The 25,376-nt window shown below is 46.2% G+C and overlaps 1 protein-coding gene across 7 annotated transcripts; it reads right to left on the bottom strand.

The window, feature by feature from the left end:
• Lov (BTB/POZ domain-containing jim lovell protein) lies at positions 1 to 24,038 on the bottom strand. 7 transcript variants are annotated; one of them, XM_076820957.1, is made up of 4 exons: positions 21,037 to 21,458; positions 17,765 to 18,128; positions 5,215 to 6,988; positions 4,973 to 5,146 (listed from the first exon to the last, which is right to left on the bottom strand). In XM_076820957.1, the coding sequence occupies exons 2-4, from the start codon at positions 17,953 to 17,955 to the stop codon at positions 5,123 to 5,125; spliced, it is 1,989 nt and encodes a 662-aa protein (XP_076677072.1). In that variant the 5' UTR covers positions 17,956 to 18,128; positions 21,037 to 21,458; the 3' UTR covers positions 4,973 to 5,122. The 7 variants fall into 7 exon arrangements, with proteins under 7 accessions (XP_076677066.1, XP_076677068.1, XP_076677069.1 ...); XM_076820951.1 differs by lacking the exon at positions 21,037 to 21,458 and adding an exon at positions 23,808 to 24,038 and having other exon boundaries at positions 1 to 6,988; XM_076820953.1 differs by lacking the exon at positions 21,037 to 21,458 and adding an exon at positions 21,876 to 21,944 and having other exon boundaries at positions 1 to 6,988.
• Positions 24,039 to 25,376: the final 1,338 nt, after the last annotated feature.

The following is a 25,376-nucleotide window of genomic DNA, read 5'->3' as shown; positions in this document are numbered from 1 at the left end:
TCATTGTTGTAAATAAAACCGTTTTAAAAGCAAAGAGTACTTTTTAGTAGAGGTATTGATCCAGCACGTGTGAACTAAATTAAACGAAAAAGACCCAAGAGTTGCATCGATCCTCGGCTGGTGTACACATTAGGAAATACCCAGTTAAAATTTCCCCGAGTGATATATGGGTCGTGCGTGATATATTACCACACGCTCGATCGAGCTTAAATAAGAAAGAAAGCTGCGATTAAGGAAATTGCGGATGACAGTAGTCTGAAACAGTGTTGCACGGTGAACTCATATTACTGAACGCAGTAAACTCCACAAAACACCCTTCCCTTTGGCGCACCACTTCAACTCAAGGGCTTACCTGTCAGAAATCAACATACACACGCCGGAAGAAACATCGAAAACACGTGCCGCGGGGAAACGCGCCAGCGAGCTACTAAAATTAACGACACCACCCGATTAAGCTAATGATATGTCCCGATCGCGTCACGCTTGAAGCGACCGTATATGCTGCGCGCGAGAAATCGAACGTGCGGCGATCGATCCCCCTCAACTGATCCCAATATATTAATAATAATCGTAGCTCCGCTAAACTCGACGATAATCGTAACGCAAGGAATGACAATAGCGACAATAACTAATGGTAATAACTAATAATGATAATAGCGAACCGTATAGAATTAGTAACTGCGTGGGTGTATGCGTAACAAACGACAATCATAACGCGTCCGATGGAATCTGTGCTTCTCACCGTTTCGAATACAACCTTCCGCGTTACCCTCTCGCACCCTCCCTGACCCACGAGACCCCAGCGTTCCCGTTGCGTGTACGCGTACCCCGCGATCTCTAACAACGAATCAATAATTATTATCGGCCGTAACCCTCGTCAAACGGTTCCGAGGCCCTTCGATACCTTCAACTAACTTGTACTACACGCGCTAATTATGCGCACGCTTCGCGGTGATAATACGTAACCAATCGATACGCGCCTCTGTGTCTCTTTTCCCTATCTACACAACCCTATATATGCGTGCGCGTGTGTATGTTATACGTGTGACAATGGACAATCTCGATAGCTCTCGCGGGCGATTCTGCCGTGTAAACTCGTGCGCGCGCGTGCCTTGCGGCTCCGGCTGTACACGATTCCCGGGCACGCGTGCTCCCGTTTATAAGTGCGCGCTACTCCTCTGTCTCTTGCACGCAGCTTTCGAGTCCCCGGTGTCTCTATCCTACCCCTCTTCTGTCGCCGTCTTGCGCGCGGAATCGTGCTTCCTGTCGTCTGATTATCTCTCGCGTGTCCCTTCTTCTTCTTCCCCCGATTCGCTCGATCGTCTACGCTCCCCGTCACTCCCATTCTTTTCCGCCGAGAGCGTCGCGTGGATCCCACCCCGGCGCGGTTCGCGAAACTCGAGACACGGTCGAAACGTGCCGCGATCAGGGGCCGGATTCCTCAAGGGCTTACGAACAACGGAAACAGGCGTAAGTTCTGTTAAAAAGTATCTAACTAACGTTACCAGATCCTTCCTTCGTTGCCCACCCACCCTCCCCAATCCCACCCGTTAACTGCAAAATAATACTGAAGTCTGCACATGGTGCCTATCACATATGTCTATTTACGTTAGTTTCTTTGCGTCAGTCACTCCCGCACTCACACGCACCATCGTCACATACCCGGCACACTGCACGACCCTTTACGCACAATTACGACCGCCGATGAGGAAAGTTGATCGCCTCCCCCTCCCATCCCCGTCGTTTTCTCATTCACGCGCTCTCTGTATACTATTCCGCATCTCACTCGCAATCGCGCCACAGCTCGCACGCTCCTTCACTAGCTTCTTCTTTTTTTCCCGTCGACAGAGTGGATAAAAAATTGTTAAAACCATTTTCGACGTGGTCGTACCGCCTCGAGCGTCTCCCTTTGCTAGACCGCGCGGCGAAACTGTCGCCGCTGGTCGTTGGCAACGTAACGTTAATTATTGTAAGACCGTTCGAAGTGAGTCGTCAACGCGGACGATTTGAAACGGAAGCTTTGGGTAGTTAAAGGACGAACCACGTGAAACGCACGGAAGAAATTAAGTAGCGTCGCTAGAGCCAGTCCCCGGAGGAAGCTATTGTCGATTCATACGTTTTCGGAGGCACCGAACGGATGAAATAAAGAAAATTAGGAGAAACTCTGATAGAATCGTTTGCGTATGATGTACGAGGCAGAACGCGAGGTATGACCCGTCGAAGCAGTTATAAACTCTTTTGAAACACCCTGTATACATATATATATATAACCATATTATATATATATATACATATATATATATATAATATTAATAATCAATAATAATATCAGTTTGTATTGTACAGCCTATTTTGGGGCTGAAAGCCTGTGGTCTCTCTAATATTTACTTAAACCCCTTGTAACCCATACGTTTCCTCTCGTCATTACACTCTACTTAAGTTATTTTTATTATTATTATTTTTTAATAATAATATATTTAATCTCGCTTTCGCTAGGTGTAGCAAGGTGTGCCATAACGAAATTAACCGTTTCTTTTATTTCTTCCTGCCGTTTCCTCGCTCCACTCTTTGTTTCTTATTATTTTTTTTTTTTGTTCATTTTCTTAAGTTCATTAACGAAATAATCATCGTAAATGTATTATAGCTTTACGTTAATTCTTTCTTCTTTTTTTTTTTACCTTTACAGTTTAATATGTAGCTTTTTTTTCTCTCTTTATCTATCGTAGATTTGTCTGTGGCTATCCCTGATGTGTTAGTTACCCTGCGCTTCCGTCTGGTTGTCGAAATATTGTTTTTAGCGAAACTGTGGTCTACGATTTAAAATTCCATCGTTCGTCCCGTGTCACACGAATTTTTTTCTATATCCCTTCTCCTTCTTGCCATCTTGTTATCCTTTTCTTTCCCTTCCCCGTTCCTATCGCTCCGTCGAAACAGCTCGTTTCATTCGCCGAGCAAGCTTTGGCGGTTCCGGAGCTCGCCAAGATTTACACGATCGAGAACGGATCACGAGGAAAGACACGACCCGCCACAGCTTCGTCTCCCCTTCCACGAAGCTCGCGCGCGGGCTTCGAGCTTTGTTTCGCGTGCGACGCTAGCTTCCCCCTGCGATCCCCCACCCCCACCCCCACCCCCCCTGTTCGATTGTCCGCGAGCGTAACAACGACGACGCCGCCTTCTGCTCGGGCTGTCGGGTCGCTTTAGAAAAATATCGTATAAGAAAACGATGAAGAAGAAGAAGAAGAAGAAACGGAGCAAGTGTCAGCGTACAAGGAGGAAAGCGTTAACGATTCAAAGATATTTATATTATTTACAGATCAACGTGCATCCGCGACGGATGTTCGCACCGGTAGTAACGCGCGTACCAGATCAACTAGCAAACCGACGACACTACCGGGGCTAGAGGAGCGTAAGAGAAGAAATCTTGGCAAGCTCACGACACCCTGCTGCCGCGTGTATGATTATAGATTATGCAACCCCCGAATATCCTAAACGTCATCCGACGAATCGGCATGATCAAGTCAGTTTCCCTTTTCCTCTTCCTTGCGGGGGGTATTCATTTTTCTGCATATCGCATCCGGAATCCAATCAGGGGGAACAATGCAAAACGGCTCGCGCGAAAGTGACGCACGTGTTGTCGGTTAAATCGAGTATCCTCGAGTGTAAAATAAATAGTCGAATGGAAGCTCGTGTTGTACGCGCATCCGAGGGCAGCAAGGACCAGGGATCGAGGTACTGTTTGTTGGTCAGTGTGTCCAATGCGATGGAGACTTCGGTATATAGTAATGCACAGCGGAGTAACGTACGGCAGGTAACGATCGGTAGACGGAGATATTGTAGTAAAAATATAATATTGTCGGCCGTGAAACAAAGACTGTTGGCGCGATACGATTGTCAGACGAGTAACGATCATACGACGCGTGCCCACCTTGCTGCCTTCGAGCGCGTTCTGTAACAGGCGTCTTAAACTGTCTGCGTATATTAAACTATTGTTCAAGTCTTGCAATCTTACCTCATGTACATCACAGGCCACGAGGATGGTTTGAAAAGTGGAAAGGCCGCGCCCTCCCCTTTATCGTGCGCGTCACTTTCTCGTCGAGGTTGTCCGCGACCGTCCAAGCAATGGAGACGTGAGCTTCCCCAATGATCGCTATGCCACACAGCAACCATGGTAATTCTCACGGCCGTTTACAGTACTATTTGGTATGATCGCTCTTGTAGCAGGAACTATTTATAGTGATGATAACGAGGCGGTCTCGCTCCGCCGGCGAAAGTCTCCGCTCCGACACACGCCCCGCTGCATCCCTTCTTAGCCGTAATGGATCACACTGTTCCCGTTCAACTTTCAACACGTGCAGGGAAACGAGCACCAGAAGAAGAAACGGGAAAAGAAAGAAGACACCGTTAACAGAGATGCCTCTTCGCTTTCTTCGTCGTCTTCTTCATCCCGCGAGCTGCTAATTCTTAGGCGAGTGGACGCCGAGGGACGGGGATCTCTCTCTCTCGAGGAGAATTTCGTCGGCACGCTCGACTGAGTTTGGCGTTTCGCGATCGACGGACAAAAGGGTAGCGACGCGTCGATATTTTTGCCGACGGAGGAGGACAACGAACAAAAGGAGGGTCGCGCGAAACATAGGAGAGATAGGAGTGAAACGTGGTGACAGCGTGGCTTAAGCGTGGATTGAGCAGGGCGGAACGTCCGTCGAGCTTGCCCCGGGAGCTGTAATTGGTGATAGTCAGTCTTGTGAAAAAGAGAACAATCTCGCGGAAAAATCGGGGGCGTTGTGTGTGCGTATATACGTGGTCGTGTGCCTCCGGGTAGTCTGTCCGCGTGTACGTGTATGGTCTCCCGTGTGAGTGTCGAGGGATCGTTAAAAGGGATGGTTGATCGGACGCCTGGCGCGTCCGTGGTCCTTCAACAAGGATTATTTAATAAGTGTCACCGCGCGTACCTATGACCACGCGTAAAACGATTCTCTTCTAATCCGAACCGTTTTGCTGGAGTAGCGCGGGCGCTGACTGAGGCGGTTGCGGCTGCAACGACTCATGATGATGGTGATGATGATGATGATGATCCACTGGCGACGGTGTTCGACTGCTCCGCGCGGTTGACAGGTCACCGCCGCTACCACCACCTCCTCCTCCACCGCTATTGGGATTCGCGGCTGGTTCAAAGGCTTTCTGTTCGCTCGGCGGAAGTAAATGCACCATACTAACCGGCACCGGGAACGCCGCGGCGGCAAAGTCGGGGAAGAAGCCCTGCGGTATGTTGCCACCGAGCAGCGAGTGATGAGGGAAACCGCTGTCGTCGCCTGGATGGGGCGGCAGGCCAGCCAGCGGATGGGTCATCTGCGTGGGCGGCTGGACGGTCTTGACGTTGTTGTTCAACGAATTCATCACGACCTCGCCCGTCGTCGCGCCCGTGCAGTCCCTTCTCAGCTGCTCGAGTTTCAAGCTTTTCCCGTACTTCCCCCGCACGTACATCAGAAGGCTGTTGTACGGTATGCCGAAGATCCTGCTCGCCTGCGACGTCGTCATCTTCTTGTTCCACACATGCTGCAGAGCCTCTGTTAGCTCAGCGTTCGTCCAGGACCTCGGCGGCCCGCCTCTGGGCGCGCTGTGCTGACCTTTCGGTCTTCCCACGGGCAGACCACGGCTACCGTGGTCCCCCCACCTGCGCGGCGCGTCACCGTCGCTTCTGTGCTTCTTCGGTTTTTTATTCGGATGATGACCACCGAGGCCAGCAGCACCGAACAGGCCGTGCAACGTTTCTGGCTTAAAGCTATCGTGAAGATCCGCCAAAAGAGATCCCCTGTCGAGGGCGCCCGCGTGTGGGAACAGACCACCGCCAAGGGACGCCACGCCGTCTAACGGGAACATAGACGCGACGGAGCTGCGTCGCGGTGTCAGCGTCGACTCCTGTTGCTGTTGTTGCTGCTGCTGTTGGTAGGGATGAGTTCTGCTAGGCCCGTGCGGGCTGCCTTCCCGCGGATGGTGACCCTGAGGTGGTGGTGGCAGTTGGCTCTGCGGATGGTTCGGCAACCACTGGGCCGCCAGCTGGCCCAGACTCGTCAGGTACTCGCTGTGATGGTGCGGCGGCGTCAACGACAAGGCCGACATCGCCGGTAAACCAGCCGCGGCCGCAGCCGCCGCCGCTGCTGCCGCTGCAGACGGAATGTCTTGGAGGGAACCGTCGGGGTGCAGCAGACTGGTGCCGGTTAACGGTGATCCTCTTGGACTGCTCGCCGCCTCGCTGCTCTCCGCCTTCACGTGATGCTGGTCGCCACCGCTCGGCGACAGCGATCTCTTCATCGAAAGATTCTCCGCCATGTCCTCCTGTTGCTGGTGATTCTGCGCGCCCGTCAGGGACTGCTGGTGGTGTTGCTGCTGATGCGACTGCTGTTGACCGCCGCTCAGGTTCAACCCGCTAGCCGGCGGACTGAGGCTCGTCGGTGGATGAGGTCGACTGAGATCCTGCGGGATCAGCTCGCCCGATCTTCTCCGTGGCCGTGCCTGCTTCCGCCGTGGTAACAACGGCGATCCACAACTGTCACGAAGCTCGCGAATGCCGAAATTCAAGTGACCCATGCTCGACAACCTGTCGCGATGGTCCCTAGCAGGGTGAAAAATGGTAGGCGTCGTCACCGCTGTTGGCTCCCGCATCGATGGTGGCGCGGTGCTCTCCGACGCGTTATCGTCCTCCTCCGGTGTGCCCTGTCGGGCGCCCTCCGGCGTCGATGGCTCTCCCAGGAGCAGATCGGCTGTCGGAGTTTCCGGCGGGGACGCTGGCCTCTGCTCCGACGACGCTAATCCACGGACCTGCAGACTCTCCGCGGCTCTCATCAGTCCATGTAGCTCCTCGCGACCGACTCGCACCTCGCCACGATACATGAAGTCGATCAGCGCCGCTACCTCGTGGCCGGGAAAGTCCTTCAGCACGATCACCGGATGCTTGCAGGGGTGCTCCGCAAATATCCTCTCGAAAAACGGGCTGAAACGCAAACCATTCGTTCTGATGGGAAACTTTTTCTTGCTGGACAAACGACCGAATCGATTAAACACTTTAAGTACGAGCGTCGGCGACTGCAGTCGACGATTTCTCAGTACAGTGTCTCGCATAGATACAGTGATGTGGAAACCTAACAAGTTAGGAACCCAGACGTGTATTCAGTACAGTTTTTGGACTTAGAATTAGAGCCGTCCGAGCAGTTTGAAAATTCAAGCTAAACTGAATTCAGGCCAAAACATTCGAACGAAGCCAAGTACTCGAATGACGAAGTAGCTTAATTATTCGAGCAAGCTTGAAAAACTTCGATCTTCTCGAATGATTTGAGCAGCTTCAATGTTTTAACTACTTAATAATTACATTCAGGCAACTCAAATCATTCAAAAAGGTTGAATTTTATTAAGCTTGTTCGAATATTCAATCTGTTTGAAATATTACTTGGATAATCGAGTACTTGGCACGGTTCGAGAAACGAGTTTTACTCGGTTTGAATTTCAAGTAGGTACTTGAATATTTCAAGTATTTGGCAGCTCTACATAGGAATGTGAGAAAATAAGTGCAGGCTTGTAATAGGTGATGAGGAACGCATTTGGTAGCTTAGCTTATACGCTCAAAAGTATCCCTTTACATAACATTTCACTGGGTCTCAGGTTAGTCCCTACATCCCTGTAAGGAATGTAAGGCATAGTACTCTCCCGTGGAGGAGCGTCGGCCACCGTCGACGGCCTCCGTTCTCAAAGCCACTTAAATTCGAAAGAAATATGTACTTTCGCTCACTGTGTTGTGTTTCATGTAAGTTGTTGACATCTATTTGTCTATGAGTATAGCATATAATATTGGGAATATCTTGAAAATATTACAATTCGATAGCAAAATATAATAATCCGATAGCACAACTGTTATAATTGCAATTTTCACGTACTTTATGAAAAATCAACCGCGAAACTTAATTATCTGGATCGCTTACAATATTACCTTCTGTTTTTTAATCTTTTGAGAAGCCTGCGTTCAAATTACAGTGGGGTAGACCGGGGGCGTTTGTAACACGTTAAATATCTCAAAACATATGATAGATATTAACACAAATTTTGGATATACAATGAAGAATGAGATTTCGAATAAACACATCCATATCCTAGCAGTATAGATACAAAATAGACATGCATAGTGAAGAAAATAACTTTTCGATACCCTAAAGTAACTTTTCCTAACTGATTTAAAATTGTAATATAAATGCTCCCTTTGCAAGTACGTGTTTTCTCTATTTTTTAATATTTAATCTGGCCATTTTTTAAGTAATACTGATCGTTACTTATCACTTTTAAGTGTCTCGTTAATAAAAAAATATAATTTAAGTTCAAAAACCTGGTCGGGGGGCGATTGTAACATCGGCAGTCGGGGTTGGTTGTACCGGAACAGAACCGAATAGTGACGAAGACGATTAATAATATTGTCTTCTTTGCATGGAATCCTATAGCACAGCACAAGCAAACCAAATAAAAAATGGGTGCAATGTACTGAATGTAAGGATTGATCACACGAAGAATGCACCAGCCAAAACGTTTTCTATTTCTGCTACAATGGCGACACCGCATAATTATGATAACCAATTGGTTATAAATACTTTTTTCATTTATTATTATAATTAAAATCAATAAATATTTTAATTTTGCAAAGTTAAATTGGTGCTACTATCGACTCCATGCAGTGTTACAACCGACCCGGGGTCAGGGACGGTTGTAACACTTTCTCCGCTTCTCATTTTTTATTAATCACCGGAATATTACTTGACATACAGCGAAACTGTCGTGGCTCAAATAATGTCAGATAAGTAAGTAACATTTTCGTTAAAAAAACTATTGTTCTAACTGTAATAGTTTTTGCGTAAGCGTATTCCAAAGTTAAAGTGTTACTACCGCCCCCGATCTACCCTACATTTTTCTGCAAGTTACTATATTCAACTTTCCTGGATTATTTTCAACTTTGTTAGTAAAATCCTGCAATTTTAATCCTGATTAACTTCGTAACGGGTATAAAGATGAATGACAGTCGGGAAATATTGATTTCACCGTCAAAAATAAAAATAGAGTGGAAGAAGTTATTCGTGAAACAGTATTGCGAGATTTCCTTATTTTATAGGACGTGTTCACAAGGTTCTCCATCAACCTTAACGTATTTTTGTAGATTCCAATTATATTTACCACCTCGCGACAACTAAATTACAAATCGGTGGTTACTGTAATTAAACCGACTGTTTCCGACATTACATTAACGGCTTTGGTTTCTCGATTATTCCGTTTCTGCCAATTTAAACGTCCTATTTTCCACCGTATTTTAAACAACCCTTAACACGTGTCGTGGTGGACGATTCTTATCTGGATACTATTCAGCATGTTACAGCTGTGCAATGACAGCGTTATAATTGCCTTTCTTACTATATTTCCTAATTGCAAACTATGATATTTAAAAGGTAGAAAAGACATGCCAACGTCAAATCAAATATCAATAACAAGTAATGGCGAATGGTGGGCAGAAGAATACTTTGTGACATTTTTTCAGTTCGTTTCGATACCTGCCAAAAGATAAACACGATATAAAACCATAACATACCATTTGAGGAACTAAAGCCAGCTTGGAAAAAATAATGATTTATACGAAAACGTACTTTAAGGCGCGAACGCCCTTCTGGACTAAATTACCCAAAGTACGCCAGAATTTAAATGAAACCCTTAACGCCGAAAGCACCTACTTAACCTTATCAAATCACCCTGCATATTTTATTTCACATAACGCTATCCCCGCGTTTACACCTGCTTTCGATCTATCGAAGGGTTTTCGCTGTTTCCTTCGATTACTAGGATATCTTTATTACTGCAACTATTATACGCTGAACAATGGAAAATAACACAGCAGGACTAGTTATCGTATGCACGTGTGTACGTGCTTGGAGCCATCGTGGCTTCGCCAACCCCCTCCCGTTCTTTTAGTTCTTATAAGACAATTATGCTTGATTTACTCCGCCATTATCAAACACGCAACCCTTGCTTAAAGCGAGAACCGAGTATACATAATCTTTATGATGCCTAAAAGAGTTTCGAACGTTGTACAAACTACACGCGTATTTATAGTGTCTCAGAATTGCTCGAAGAGCTGCGGCTCACTTTTTCCCTGTACCGCGAATGTCACTACCGCAATACGGATGCATCCTTGTAACTTTCCAACCAAAAATATTCTATCGAAAATACTCGCAGCCATGTAACTCTTTGCGCTTTGCACGCTACTTTACTCACTCGCCGATCGAATATGTAGGTACTATTACTCAGCGCTGCGCATAATAAGCACAGAACTTTGGTACAGGGAATAATATAGTAGATTAATTTTCAAACCAGCATTTCATTCAATTCCACGAATTACGAATTCTAGCATTCTTATGAAGTTCAACCCTCCATGGTCACACCCCAGTATGTCTTTGCCAATATTTCTCTAAACTTTTGGATCTTTACAATAAAGTTTAAAATTTTCGTGAATTTTAACTAAAAAAATCGCTTTTATCCACAACTATTTTTTTTTCAAATACAAATTTCAACACATCAAAATATACATTTCTAGAAAAAAACTATTAAAGCATGATTGTACGAGTATTACGAATGTACGATTATAACTCAAAAGATAAAAGATTCAACAATACGAAAATGTGGTGCAGTGAAGCCCATGCGACCAATTCGTGATTGTAAGAAGGTGTGACCACGGAGGGTTAATAAGAACCACCAAATGGCAGGCATAGTTGCCGCTCGAAGGGTTAAAAATTGCTATTAACACGTTCTATGTCGTATAAGTCACAATTGGCGAACGATCCTTATAAAAAATGAAGCGTTCATCGAACAGACAGTCCTGTTTTCCACTTGGATGTTGAAAGAAAGCAGGGAAGCAAGGGCGTGCTAGTGATGACACAACTTAATATCGACCGCTGACATAGAAAAAGGGAAAACAAGCTAAACATACGAAAAAGAAGACAACCACTATTTTTCTGTCATTCAATACCACAGCCCAACTTCTTATCACTTCTTAACACGTTCACTGCCGCGAGTACCATCTCTTGTACATACTCACTAGTCTCGCTAATCTGTATTACCAACAGAATTACTATTACAATCTCTTAATTCACGATAAAATTTCTCGTCAAGCAGCGATGCTTGTTTAACAGACTACTTTTTTTTATACATTATTAATCGCATTCCACAGTAGGTACGTAGTGCGCACATTTCATTTTGGCGCAGGTAGCCTCAGGGAGCACGTATGACGTGCACCATATCTGGTACACAAATCACGTTGGCCCTATTACACGCCAACTCGATCACCTTTATACCTCCAAGTCATGGATTTTGATAATACTGAAATATATTTTAGCCCGTACGAAAACGACCCCTCCCACTAAATTTCTGTTTTCCTTGGAAAGTCATTTTTGCAACACAAAAATAATACGAATACTTTTATTTTCAACATTGTTCTTAGTCGTGTTTTTAAAATTTTGAAAAAATTACGTCTTTATCGTACGGTCTTTTCTCTATTTACTAAGCATTTCTGATTGGCGGACACTCCGAAATTCTATTTAGTCAGGGCGCGACGGCAAAGGTCGCGATGTGCCCGATTCAGCTACATCCCGCGGCAAAACACTATGTTGCCTTTTTGAATGGACGTATTGTTGTTTTATGTGACGTTAAAGTCCCCCTTAGGCGGAGATATGTAAAGCCTGTTGCAACACTATAATAATTACCTCACCGCGGGGGCTATTAACGTGCAACAACAGATGGAACTGTCTTTAATTGATTGGCTTCGGTAAACAAAACGATCGATCTGAACATACATAACGGAAATAAGTGGACCTCGCGGGATCACGTTGGGAAGCTTAATAGAGAGAGGAACGACCGCAGAATAAGGCCGTCATTTTTCAACATTTTAGAAACGACTTCAAGAACAATGTTGAAAATAAACATATTTATTTTAACCCTTCATTGGCACTCTGGGTGCGAGCCACCCATCAGCTGATTTTGACGCTCTGCACCTTCTATATGCAAAATAAATACTTTTTTCCAAAGCCGATTTATAAACTTTCTTTTTTTTTTACAAAATATTATATCTGAACAACATCTCTGTAGATTTTTAGCTTCTAATACTGAAATTTGTAAAAGTTATAATTTTCTTAAGATTTTCTTCGTTTTTTCTCGACATATAGTAATCGAGAATTTTTTTTACAAAAACTGTGATAAAAATTCAATCCAAAGATTATTGGAATACATTCTAGAGACTCTGGAATTGATCGATAATTTTTTCATAACCACTGGATTGTGCAGATGAGAACGGCAGTCGTTCAAAAATTGCTCTGGGTGTGAGCCACCCAGGTCTGTCAAAGTTGATCGAAAAAAGGAGGTGTGTCAACGAAGGGCTAAGTGTTTTTATGTGGCAAAAATAGCTTTCTTAATGAGACAGAAATTGCAATTAAAATAAATAAAAAGCGAAATGCATATTTTTAACAGTTAAGACAGTTTCTTTACAAATCGGAGAAACCTGAAAATGATGACTCCTCCCCTCGAAATTTGGTATGGACTACAACCCATTTCAATATCATCAGAATTGAGAAAGAGGTACATATAAAAGTGACCGAGTTATCGTCGAGTGGCCCTACAGCAAGCCCATGAAAGGGGATTCACACATATCAGTTCCGTGACTCTTTGCGTCCGATACAGTAATTAATACGGACAAGTGTGAGCTGCTCAATTCCAAAGCAGGGAAGCGATGTTTCCTACCAGTCACGGAACTATTTAAATAATATGTGCGAGTCCGCGTTAAAAATACACCCAGCAGTCAACGCGATGAGGACCTATTGAAAGCCTGAAATTCTGCGGCGACGGGGAAAGCGTTGAGCAGCGGCCATCGCGGCGTCACAGTCGACGGAAACAACACTAATGGAAAGTGGCCGTAGACAGAACGGAAAATCGTTTGTTGTCTTAAGTATGTGTTCCTCGGTGTGGCCTGGCCAGGTAGCAAAGGAGGAGCTGGTTGGTTTGCAGGCAGAGACCACGGGCAAAAAGCCTGAGCAAGAATTAGCGTTCCCTTACGGGCCACCGAGGCAGCGATTCTGGAAGGTGAAGCAGGACTTTCGCTTGTTGCCGCTTTTACGTCATAGGTACGTACCGCGTGGCAAGAAGAGCATTACCGCGTTCTGTCGAATGCAGCTGACCAGCAAACCACGGGCAAACGAACAACGGGAAAGTATTCGCTGGTAAAGGGGGGTGTCTTCGCGCAAGAAAACTTCCCCTTTCCGAGACACATCTCGTTCGCTCGCGGGGTCCTCTGTCTACCGACGCACATCGATTGATAGGAAACAATTGGATGTGGAATTGACATGCTCGCTATACACATCGAACAACTTTTGTCTTGAGGAAGATGAGACCTGGGTTGAACAGTGAGGACGATTTTGTCATTTATATCTGAGTTCGTTGATGCCTTCTGTATCGCGACTTCTCAGTGAGCTATAGATGCATTTTTCGAGGGGCAGAATAGAAGAAAATATTGGAGATTTTTAATTTTGTGTAGTTCTTTTTAGTCGACGGTGATTGCTGGTTGTGTATGAGGAGGATTACTATGCGTTGTAAGATGGAGACTTTTTGCGAAAGAAGAATTTAGAAGCCCATTTTCGGCGTGAAAGGGTCAGGGTTAGGGCTAGCCGGGTAGGCATAGGGAAAACGGCTCCAACATCAATTTTAGTATTGATATATATTGTATACCAAATAATGCTCTTTGCCTAAAAAACACTGAGAGGAATTTTAGATCTCTACCTCGTCTCGTTAGGGTGATATGTGGATAACAATCCTAAACTTTACAGTTTTTTTTCTCAGCAACTACTTAAGATATTTGGATGCTTCAGAATGTACGTAGTAGGTGCTTTTTAGCTCTACTACATATATTTATTTCAAAGTTACAGAGCAAGCATTAAGGGTGGAAATAAAGGAATTAATTTTTGGGGCACCTACGAAAAGCATAACGCGTCACTACTTAGCTATTATCTATAACAGACATGTAATGAACATATTAAAAAAATAATAAAACGAATATAAAACCTCTTGGCAGATTATACTAAATGGGCTGCATGACCAATAGGGAGGTCAAACCCTCGCACGAGCTCAAAATTTGCGATGTAGGTATGTAAATATAAACGAACCACGGATATCGAATTAAAATCGAAAAGGTAGGATTTTCAGCAACTCGGTTGCCCAACAAAATCTCAAATCCCAATATAGGTATTGAACTATTTAACACGTTAACTATCACGCGGCTGTGTCACGTTTTTCATTCCCTTCTGAACTATATCTTATTTGAATAAATGTAATTTGCTACTGATTGATAAAAGAAGCTGTACGAAAATATATGAGTGGTCAAAACTAAGAGTATTTCATGACTCATTAAAACACTTAGTATTTCACATATTTCCAAGTAGTAGTAACATTGTTTAGATTAAGCTTCGAAATGTACGAATTCGTTTATTGCAAGCGTTTCGCAGTTATCTCCATCGCTGGCAGCGGGGAACTTATACTCTCCGCAGGGAAACTATTTTCTGGAGTTTCTAAGAATTTCCTCAAGGTACACATGCTAAGCAGCGCCATAGGAAAGGTGCAACAATTAATTTGCCCTTCAACTTAGTCACTCATCCATCGACCGGAAATCTGTTGCTAAATGCTGTACTTATTAAGTTACAAATTTTTTAATATTGGGAATGGATTCAGACTCAGCCATTTAATTCTATGAATAACGAATTCTACGTTTGTAGGGTTTAATGACATCAATGCGCGATGTTAATTTAAACTTTGGTGCACTTGAGATGAATATTTAGACTTCGAAAGGTTAAAATTGAAACGCTAGAACCTAACGAGATTTAAAACATGAAATATTGGTTAACGAGGTACTGGAAGACCGAAATATTGATCATTGGTGGCCTTCGTCGCGGTCAACCTGTTTATTATATACTAATGTTCGATACACTTACTTCCTTTCCCATATTTAAATAGCCAAATAAAATCTGTGAACAGTACATCCACGAATCATCTCTATAGTACCTACAAGTGTTTCTTTCTTTTTACAAATATTGATAAGTATCGTATTAGGATACATATGTGTTACGAATTTTTTACCATTTCGATGGCAACTCCTAAGCGTCTGTTTTTACTTTTTTTCTAAAGAACTCTATATAAACGTTTTTCATAACGACAGAGCACCTGCTCCTAAAAGGGCTGAAATCGTTGTAATGATTTCACGTACGATTTGTCGTACAAGTTCTACCAGATGCTACGACTTCTCGTACGATAAGTTCGGGGTTGTTACGCGCGTGGTGATCTATCGTGCGTCAAACATTATCCACCATGCCACTGCTCAATTATAAACGATCGTAAAAAAAGTATTGTACTACTGTGGTACGGGAGCACGAAAATGGTGGAAGGAGGAAGATGATATGCGAGCCTTCCGACCTCAAAAACTATTTAAGGGTGGGTTCCGAATCGGCACTACCGATACGTTCAACTCACCAATCAAGTTATTAGTAACAATTGTAGCTAAAACTGAAAACGCCACCAATTAGTCGTCGAGTATGCACATACAATGCAATCTGTCGTTTGCGAAGCAGATCGTACGATAGGTTTTATACATAGAAGTGCCGTGCGACCGTCCGATACGACCCCGTCGTACGATTGTCATTCAGCCAGTCAAGAAAGATAGATCACACGAGAAATCGTAACACCAATGACCCGTTTAACTCTTAGCATACCAAGCTGGGGTTACTTTACTGCCTACTTATCACTGTTAGGAACACGTTACCAGCAACTTTTCTATGTGCTCTATTTTTAATTTCGGTAAATCAGCTAAAATGATTTTTCCAAAGGAATTGAGAACCTACGAAGTCCTGCCAGCTTTTGGTACTTTAAATTCCGTATGACAGTTTCCTTCTCTTTGCTGTTTTAAGGGGACGGTCAAAACGCTTAAAAATACGCGATTTTCGTGAATTAAAAAAAAAGAAACTAAACGATATACAGTAAAAATGCTTTTTGGTCTTTATTACTTCATATTTGAAGAACAAACAAAAAAATTATTGTTTGAATCTTATCAATTTTTCTCTTAGATATACAGCATTCATTGTACCACTGCAGAAATTAGAGCTCTTGACGGGTGCCACTGTAAAAACCTTAATTATGGACCGATTTCAAAACTTCTTACGGCATTCTATTCATAATTAGACTCGCTATTGCCTTATGCGCAAAGAGTAATTTTGGAACGCCCATTTTTTTTTTATAGACAGATTTGTGCGTAGAAAAGCTGTTTTTTTTGCAACATTATGTTTAAACATGTGCTAAAAATCGCCGGATTGTTTCTTTGCAATGAATACGGATAAGGCGATAACCATTCACATATATTTTAAGAATATTTTTAGTTTTTTCATTTTAGACGATCCTGTCACGAGTTCTGATGGCGCCCGTCAAGAGCTCTAATTTCTACAGTGATGCAATTAATGCTGCACATCTAATGCAAAAATTGATAAAATTCAAACAATAATTTTTTTGTTTGCTCTGCAAATATGTAGTAATAATGTCGAAAAAGCATTTTTACTCTATGTTGTTCAGATTCTTTTTGTTTAATTCATGAAAATCACGTATTTTTCCAGCGTTTTGACCGGAGGGGACCAATGGGCCTTAGTAATAAAGATATTCACATGTAAATTATTCAAAATTTTATAGTGACCGTGGGGTTTTAGTGGGTAAAAATTCCACACTACCCTGGCGCCCGCGGGAGTTTCCCTTCTGGAGGCGTCGGGGTGCCTTTCGAAGATGTCTCCAGTTAAAAAAAACTGTTTTTTATAAATTATTATTTTTATAATTTTTTTTAACTTGGGGAAATCTTCAAGATGCACCCGACTCCTTCAAAGGGGAATCCCCCGGGGCGCCAGGGTAATGTGGGATTTTTACCCACTAAAACCCCTCAGCCACTATGAATTTTTTAATAATTTCCATGTAAATATCTCTGTTATTAAGGTCCATTTGCAGAAACGCTTGGACACCTAATTACTTATTTTCGACATAGCGTCGATGATAGTGCAAAACCGCGTATGAGCAGTTTGTAAATACCGCGGTTCTGCATTTTACCGATTTTACAGGAGGAAGAAAAAACTTAGTATTTCAGCCATTTTACGGGGGTTTTCTTTGATTGAACTTATTTGGGACAGTTTTAGCATTCCTTGTAATAAATAGTAACATCAATTCATCATAGAAATGCTTAATTTCTGTGTAAAGTCACTTTCACGCACCAAACGTGCCGTCACTTCACCCGATTTCCCTGTAAATGCGCGGTTTTGTCGCCAACTTGCTAAGAGAGACAGATCCACGGTATCCTTGAACCTGCTGGTTCCGTTGGTAAAAAGGCGGCTTCCTACTGTCTATTTCACATGGCGTGACTTTTAAAAAAAGCGAAACAGCGCTGGCAACCGTGGGCACGAAATCTCAATTTTGCTACTTTTGCAGATACGCGGTATTTACAAACTGCTCATACGCGGTTTTGCACTATCATCGACGATAGATCCATCGTGCTCATCAAAATCGGTGTCTACCACATGGTGTCCTCTCCTTGTGAATAAAAAGCAACGAGCAGCTCGGGTGAGAATGGACCCCGCGTCCGGCAGGTTAAAAGCGGACCAAGGAAGAAGCGGATGAAAACGTTTCGTACCTGCAGGCACTAAGGACGACCTTGTGCGCCCTGAGGCTGGTCTCGGCGCAGACCAGGGTCACGTCGACGAGTATCTCGGCGTGCAGCAGCGCCTCGAACGCCTGCAGTATGTGCGTCTGGTGGTTGTTCCATCGTAGGGAGTAGTGCGACTGCAAAGCCATCCCATCAGGACTGTCCGCGGCGCTCGACATTTTTTCACCGCCGCCCGTGTCGTTAGCGGAGCCACCTTGCTCCGCCGCGTTCCCCTTCGTGCCTCGAGCTGGTCCTGCGCTCGTTTCTCTCTTCCATGCACGCACGCACGTGGCCACGCACGTATCGTAAACGATGCCTCCCCGTCGACACTATCTTGAACGGCGGTGTCCTCCTGAAACCAGAGCGAGACGGGGCCGTCAGTTGGGCACGCGAGGGGTGTTGAAACTCGCGCGACATCGGGGGATATCTGGCGCGAAACCGATCGTCGACGATCCAACTCCAGCCGCGCTGGCTTCGACGGTTCGCTGGGGTTGAAAGAGGCTGGAGGTCTCAAGAATTTGAGGCATCGCTGCTTGGGGAAGGTTGACGGGAGCTCGGGGTGCAACTGGTGTGCACGAGTCGGTGGAAAGAAACTGGGGGACCCGAGGGGATCTATGGGAGGCTATTGATGCATACGAGGGGTAAGTCGGGGAATACCATGTGCTCGATTAATAAGTACGACAATGCTGGGAGAGTGGAGTGAATAGTTGCGTAGAGTGTACCATTGAGAAGCTTTTGGGGCCGTCCGCGATGCCAGTTTCACATACTTAAGACAAGCCTTATTTTTGCGTTTCATTCGGTTACGTTTTAAAGTGGCTTAATGCCTGTTATAGATGTCAAAGCTCTCGCGTGATTACTTCCTTGACATATCTCACTGAATTGGAAACTAGTCCATAAATGCATCCTCTTGCAGCCAAATATAAACTCGAGTTATTTCCAAGAGAACTGAGTGATCGACTGTAAGAGAATGTGTCAAAGTGACGCGGACGGATAAGCTTCGCGACGCGACGTATGATCGCTACTTTGTCCGTCCTGCTTGCAATGTTCAGAAGGATTACTGTGCGTCTTCGCGGTTCCACGTAAAGCTAATTAATTGCAATTTCGCTGTCAATGAATAGAGTACAGATTTGCATGAATGTACAGGTTCGCGAAAAAATCAGATATTTACTTCGGAAATTGTAATTTGATCTGCCGGCAAGGATGGAAGTTAAGCGTATTTAAAGGCGAGCCGTATAATTCGATTGCCTTCTTTCCAGTGACATTTAATCGATACACGATGGGAATTTTTTTATATGACTGTTTCGACGTTTCGTTCGAATGACAGGGCAGGAATTTAACAAATAACTTTATTATGATCGATGAAACATGGAGTAACAGAACACAGCTTCCTGAGCAGATCTCTCAATGCAATTTTGGGATTTAAAATGCAATTTGAACTTCGCAGAATAATTGTATTCGAAATATTCTGTATAGGTGCCAAGCTCGCGGCGTGAGATCACTTTTTGGAGCTGCAGAAATGTGAAACGAGGACTTTATAAAATACTTATGTCTGACCCTTATAATAAGTAAATACTCGATAAGGTGTTCGCACAAATTGGCACAAAATTCGCGAAGAAGTTAAAACCGAGGAAAGAATCGAAATTCCATGTACTCTTCTGGTAAATAATACCCACTTTGCCCCCTCGTAAATCATTAATAAATCATTAATAAAACAAATTACTCGTGAAGATTAGAGGTTATTAATAATGTTCGACAATGAGGGAGCTCGTCATAATTAATCAACGAATATTTTCAGCGGATAAACATAGAAGGGGAGCATTAACTGATCCGCGAAGTAAGTTCAATCGAACAGCAATTTAGCTGTACGGTATTTAATTTTCTACGGAAGCTCGTGTAGATTTACCTGAACAATGTTGCTAGCATTATTCTCCTCCAAATAAAATCACTAATTTATTCAAGGTAAGACTGATTCATGCCGCAATTTTGCAAGCGATTACGTGCAGAAAGCATCGGTTAAAATCTGATGCGTATGCACGCTGGAAAGAAATATAACTGGACAATAAAATTGTAGCAAATTACTCGCATAGTCGCGTGTAGGAAAAATTCGAGCGACGCAACCGACTTATTGCTACAATCCTCTTCTTCGTTTCACTATTCGCCACGATAGACTCAAGTACAAATCTGTTTACACACGGCTAATCATAAATCACGAGCATTGCAGGCGTGATTGACTAAGTTCCCGTCGAAAGGAGCGTTCTTACGCGAAGCTACTACCGCCTCCGTTGTTGACACAGAAATTATGCAAAACTAAATAGCCAAATGATTCCACGACCACTATGGTAACGTTTTATCACGAACTAACGTATCGCGAACAGCCAAGAATGTGGCGACACAAACCGAAGTGACTCTCAAAGGAAACGTGCACGAAATTACTTAGCCTAGCGGGCTCCAAGCTGGTATTTACAATTCAAGCCAACTGCCTTCCAAAACAATGCACGGAGATATGCTTCTCCCATCGACTCGACAATAAATCGCGACCTGTAACTCGTCGGGTTCCGATCGAATCGTCGCTCGACTCGTCAAACAGCGCATCGAGCGAAAATTAATCTGTCAATGGGCCGCGAATTTCCACGGCTATGCGGTTCGCCGGTGACGTTACAAGGACTGCCAACGAGCACGTCGATGGGACCGGCGATGCGTCGACGAGGCGGAAGAGCGTGCAAACACACCTCGCCGAAACTCGTCTAAATTTCAAGCCGTGCATTATTCATAGGCGCTGACTGGTAATCCGACCGAGACAAAAAATGGATAAAGACCGAGAAAGGGGAAAATCGTCGCAGTTCCATCCGCCTGAAAGCAAAGGGACCCCTCAGGCTTCGCGGGACCGCGGTACGTCACTGTGCGCCTGCCGAAAACTCACCGCAAGTTTGTTGTCGAACTCGCACGTGTTCAGGAAAAAATACAGAAAAGGGGTATAAATTTCTAGATACGCCGTCTACCCTGGGTCGTGCATTTTTTTGTTCTCTTTCACGGTAAACCGACGCGGAGGGTGAAATTGACCCCATCATCGAATCATTTCTTCGCGATAGAAGAATCGTTTACGAGTCGAACGATGATGGGAAACGATCCGGGAAATTGCGATTAGCGTTTGTAGCGGCTGGAAAACCGTAAACAGCGATCGACTTCCGTGTCACCGATGTGCAAACACGCAGGACGGTTGTTCCCGTCGATTTCCTGCCCTTAGAGTTTAAAATACGAACCAATCCTGTCAGTGGCGGCGCTCGTAGTTCGAACAAGACACAAAGAGGATAACGATAAACTGATCACATCAGGCTCTCCGACGGCTCTCGGGAGGATTTCACCCGTGTATAACAAGCACAGCCCATCTCGACACGAAAGATCGAGTAACAGACGCAGGATAACCAAAGAGAGCACATTTGGCACTGGATCGTCTGGCGGAGAATCGCGTGGTGGGCTGGACGTTCCGCAGCTTCTTCACTGATCGCTCGGCAAAGGTGAGCCTTCCGCCACAGTGTTTCCAATGGTGTGCGCGGGGAGCAGAATGGTCCCCCGTGACAGCGGCACGATCCAAGGGTGACGGAAGGTGACTGGCACACTGGCTGGACGAGGAACCGCGTGCTAGGGGCGCGGACGTTTCGTTGGCGGGAAAGCTGAACAGAGCCAGAGGACCGCGTGGTTGCTGCTGTGTGCGGCTGTCTGCACGCCAGGGGAAGAGAAGTCGGGCAGAGAGAGAGAGAGAGAGGGAGAGGGAGAGGGAGAGAAAGCGCGCGCGAGAGAGGATAAGAGAGAGCGTGGCGCCCCTAAACGATCAGCTGATTCCTCACTGTCACCCACCGTCTTCTCGATAAGGGCACAAACGCGTTCACACGAGGCTCGAGATGGTCGTTGATCACCCGCGTGTACCGTATCACTCTTGTCGATCACTTTGCTATGCGTGTACGTACTCTCGCTGCGATAATTACACCATGTGCGAGCCGGACGGCGGCCAGCAGGGGAACGGGATGAGGGAGGGGGTCGAACGAAAAAAATGAAGGGAAACAATCGTGCGTCACTGAGGCGATGTCAAGGGAAAACTGACCGTATCGTGTAGATTGCGTGTGCGGCACAGCGGCGTCGACGACGGCCGGTGAGTGAATGCGCCGTGACGTTAGGCGCCCCTCCTAAGATCCCCGCCCCTCTCGCTCCTTAAACCTCTCCCTCCCTCGTGGGCGACGTCGTCTCTCTTTCCCGGCACGATACACGCCGCTCACTTGCTCGCACACTAACTAAACCGAACCTCCCTTTCTCTCGCTGCCGCCCGCCTCCCCCTTTCTTCCGCCAAAACCCCCTCCCTGCCCCGCCGCCGCTCAACCCTGTGCTTTCTCCTCTTCGTCACTTTACCGCCCCGCGCGCAGAGACCCACCACCACCTCTCGCCACCTCTGGCGTGTGTCCTGCCGCTCCAACCAACATTCGCGGACCGCCAACTACCCCTTTCCTTCCTTTCTACTTCGGGGAAACCTACTGTTCCACGCGAGACGCGCTCCGTCTTGTTGCCCTAACTCGCGTTTCCTATCCCCCTCCCGCCCCCAGACCCTCTCGTCACTTTTTTTTCCCCCGTATGCAGCTCCTACCCCCCGCGTCCACCGCGCTCCATGCTCGCTGGGCTGCCGCGAATCTACGCGCTCATCCGCGGGCTGATATAACCGATAAGGAAAGTTCGACATGCACACGAGGGATTTCACGCGAGGATTAGACCCCGATATCGTCGGCCATTTCCCTGTTGCCCCTCTGGAAACACGAGGAACACCCGCGCCGGAAGGTGCATCCCCTCTTTCTACCTGTTCGCTAAACTTCCACCGAAACACCCTATTTATCCACTTGGATTTGATACTGCCGCAGCAGTTTTCCATCCATGCGCCGTCGATCGTTTAGTCCGCGCAGAGCCGTTGGATCTGTGTTGGGGAGGCGGGACAAGAGAGCTGTCGCGCGTGCACCAGCAACGATCCGAAGGCTGCGATCGATTGGGAAAAGTTGGAAACTCGGTGTACGAAGTTGGATGGTAGATCGCGGATCGGGGGAAGATAAATATGAAGCGGGTGTTGCAAAGATTTCGAGGACGATGAGGAGTCAAGGCCGCCGACGGAGGTGGCACCGTGAGGGTGGATTCCAAGTTCAGGACCGTTCGAAGGATCTTGGATCGCAACGGGGCGCCATGGGAAGGTAGGAACTGTATAGATAGTTTCCCTCTTACACGTACACGCGCCCCTTATGCCACCGCGCTCGTGTCCGTTTATACACTGCCGTTAAATACTCTTACGCCTTTCCGACTTCGCCACGCGATAAACTCGCAACTTCCGCTTCGAAGTCTCGAACCGTCGTTCGTCGCGGACGATGCTCTACTGATTTTTAAATTATATTAAAGACATCTTCAACCGGGCCATGCCTCCAACTTCACTGGAAGGTTTGCGATGTTGTAACAAGCGAGGGGTTCGTCTGTTTCAGAATTGGGCCGGTCGAAGCCCACGTAAAATGCAGTCGTTTGAAAGAAAATTGTTGAACCCCCAGCACGATGTGTGCGCATCGTAACGCAACTTTCAACTATTCAGAATTTACACCGTGAAGTATATCGCGGCAAATACTTTCGGACACGTCTGGGAGTACAAAGTTTCGCAGGTGACGAAAACCGTATAACGTTACATGTAACTCCGCGAGCACCGTGCACAGGCTCGCTTCCCGGTGGCCGGGTGCAACGTCAAACTTTGTATAATTACATATCACGGGCAAATATATCGCGATAATTTCGCGTGAATTCCAATTAGCCATTAACGCGTTAAGTACGAAGGTTCCCGTGCACGTCGAAGTCTACGAGAAACGAAAGCTGTTTCGCGAAATGGTACATGTGTATTCACGAACGGAACCCGTTGTTAGCCGGTGTATCGATTAGAAGCCTCGTTCCTACAACGATATCCGAGAACACGCGTCACGGCGCTAGGTAGAAGGTGAGTCCAAGTGAAAGAACTTAAACCTACCCTTTAAGGACACCTTGCCGCGCGTCTGGCTTGTCTCAACAGCAGCGCGTGCACGAAAATTCCCCTTCAGCACAGAACACCACTGTCATCCGTCTCCGTGCACGTGGGACTCCAGCAGCAGTAGCCGCCACACATGTCCGGTGGACGTTGAATTCCCCAAACAACATCCACGTCTATCACCATTCCCCGTGCACCACCAACGCACGACGTAGAAATATCACCTGGCTGCTCTCTCCAGTCGTCGCTGGCTGGCGCGAGTCACGTCGTCCTTGTCCAGGACACGTGGAGCACGACAGCTGTTACAAGGCAAACACGTATCACAACAAACGTTCCGCGTACCGCGTACCGAACCACCGTGCCGGCACACGCGACGACCAAGTGCACTGGCTGCGGCTGAGATCGATCATTGACTGTTTCCCCAGGCGGGGGATGCTTGATCGCAGGGACGCGTGTCGATCGGCTCCTCACGCGTGGAATTCCGCAGGTGGTGGACGCGCCTCGTCGACTGTCAACCCGATGTGTATGCACGTACGTCGTGTGCACAGATGTGCACGGCGGGACAGGTGTGTGTGCGCGCGGTGGAGTGGCGGCGGGCAGCCTGGCTCTTAGAGCAGTCGCGTTGTGACTGCCTCTTCGGACTTGCCACTGAAAGTGGAGAACGAGGCGAACAGTCCCACCTCCTTGTGCCACCTCCAGCCGGGTGGGTACCAGCCCATCGGACCCTCCTTCTCCTCTCTCTTGTCCTGTTCAATCTTTTGCTCCTCCACCACGCGCGCCGGCTCTGTCCTTCCAGAGACCCGTCGAACAACCAGCGTTCCTACATGGAACGCGTGTCTCCTTCCTCGGCTGAGGGGCCACGCTACCGTCAAGTGTTTACCGTGTCGCCGCGGCCGATTAAACGTCGTTTACCTGCGCCCTCTCGCCTCTCCCGCGTACCTGACCGATCGTCTGGAGGGTAGCTCGCCCTAAATATCATCGGCTCAGAGCTAGACAGACACCTGCTTCACGGGTCCGTGCCCTTCGTCCTCTGCTCGCCGACTGACTGGCCAGCTCCTACGCACGGGGGTAGTTTCCTGCCGCGTTCAGCGGCTCGTCGCAGGACTTATACTCGAGGCACGGTATACCCTAGGATTTACCTCTGTGCTTGGACAGATAGCTGCTCCGCAGAGGTATACGCAGGTTCCACCGGGAAGACGCTTTTCGAGGGGAACTATGCCTCGCTTCGACGATTCCTCTTAGGGTGCCCGTACTACGGTCATTTGGCTAGGAGACGCGCTCGGCTTTTGTTTCGGGCTTGTTCCGCGTTTATTGGGGTGCGTGGGTAGGGAAGAACGGGGGGAGGGTTAACTCGAATTATGGATACGAAATGTGATTTTATGTGTATTTTTTTGGTTTAGATTCTTCTGCTCTGTTATGCGATTAGGATTCATCATTTGTCACGTGTGCTGGGTTCCTCAGTTTCTCGTATTTATTTCAGGTGTTCTGGTGGGAAAGTGATATTTGTACGTGAGAAGTTTCCAGGGGAAATTAGGGAATATTATACACTTAAGTCGTGAAGTTTTATCACGA

This window comes from Andrena cerasifolii, chromosome 9 (assembly GCF_050908995.1).
Source record: "Andrena cerasifolii isolate SP2316 chromosome 9, iyAndCera1_principal, whole genome shotgun sequence".
Classification (NCBI taxonomy): Eukaryota; Metazoa; Arthropoda; class Insecta; order Hymenoptera; family Andrenidae; genus Andrena; species Andrena cerasifolii.
The sequence above is the reverse complement of the archived record's forward strand: the minus strand, read 5'-3'. Positions and strand labels throughout refer to the sequence as shown.

Excerpts from the sequence above, each read along its gene's own strand:
- Lov (XM_076820951.1), bottom strand. The coding sequence starts at position 17,955 with ATGTCGAGCGCCGCGGACAGTCCTGATGGGATGGCTTTGCAGTCGCAC. Across the intron at positions 6,989-17,764 it reads GTCGTCCTTAGTGCCTGCAG|CCCGTTTTTCGAGAGGATAT; the intron begins GTACGAAACGTT and ends TTTGCGTTTCAG.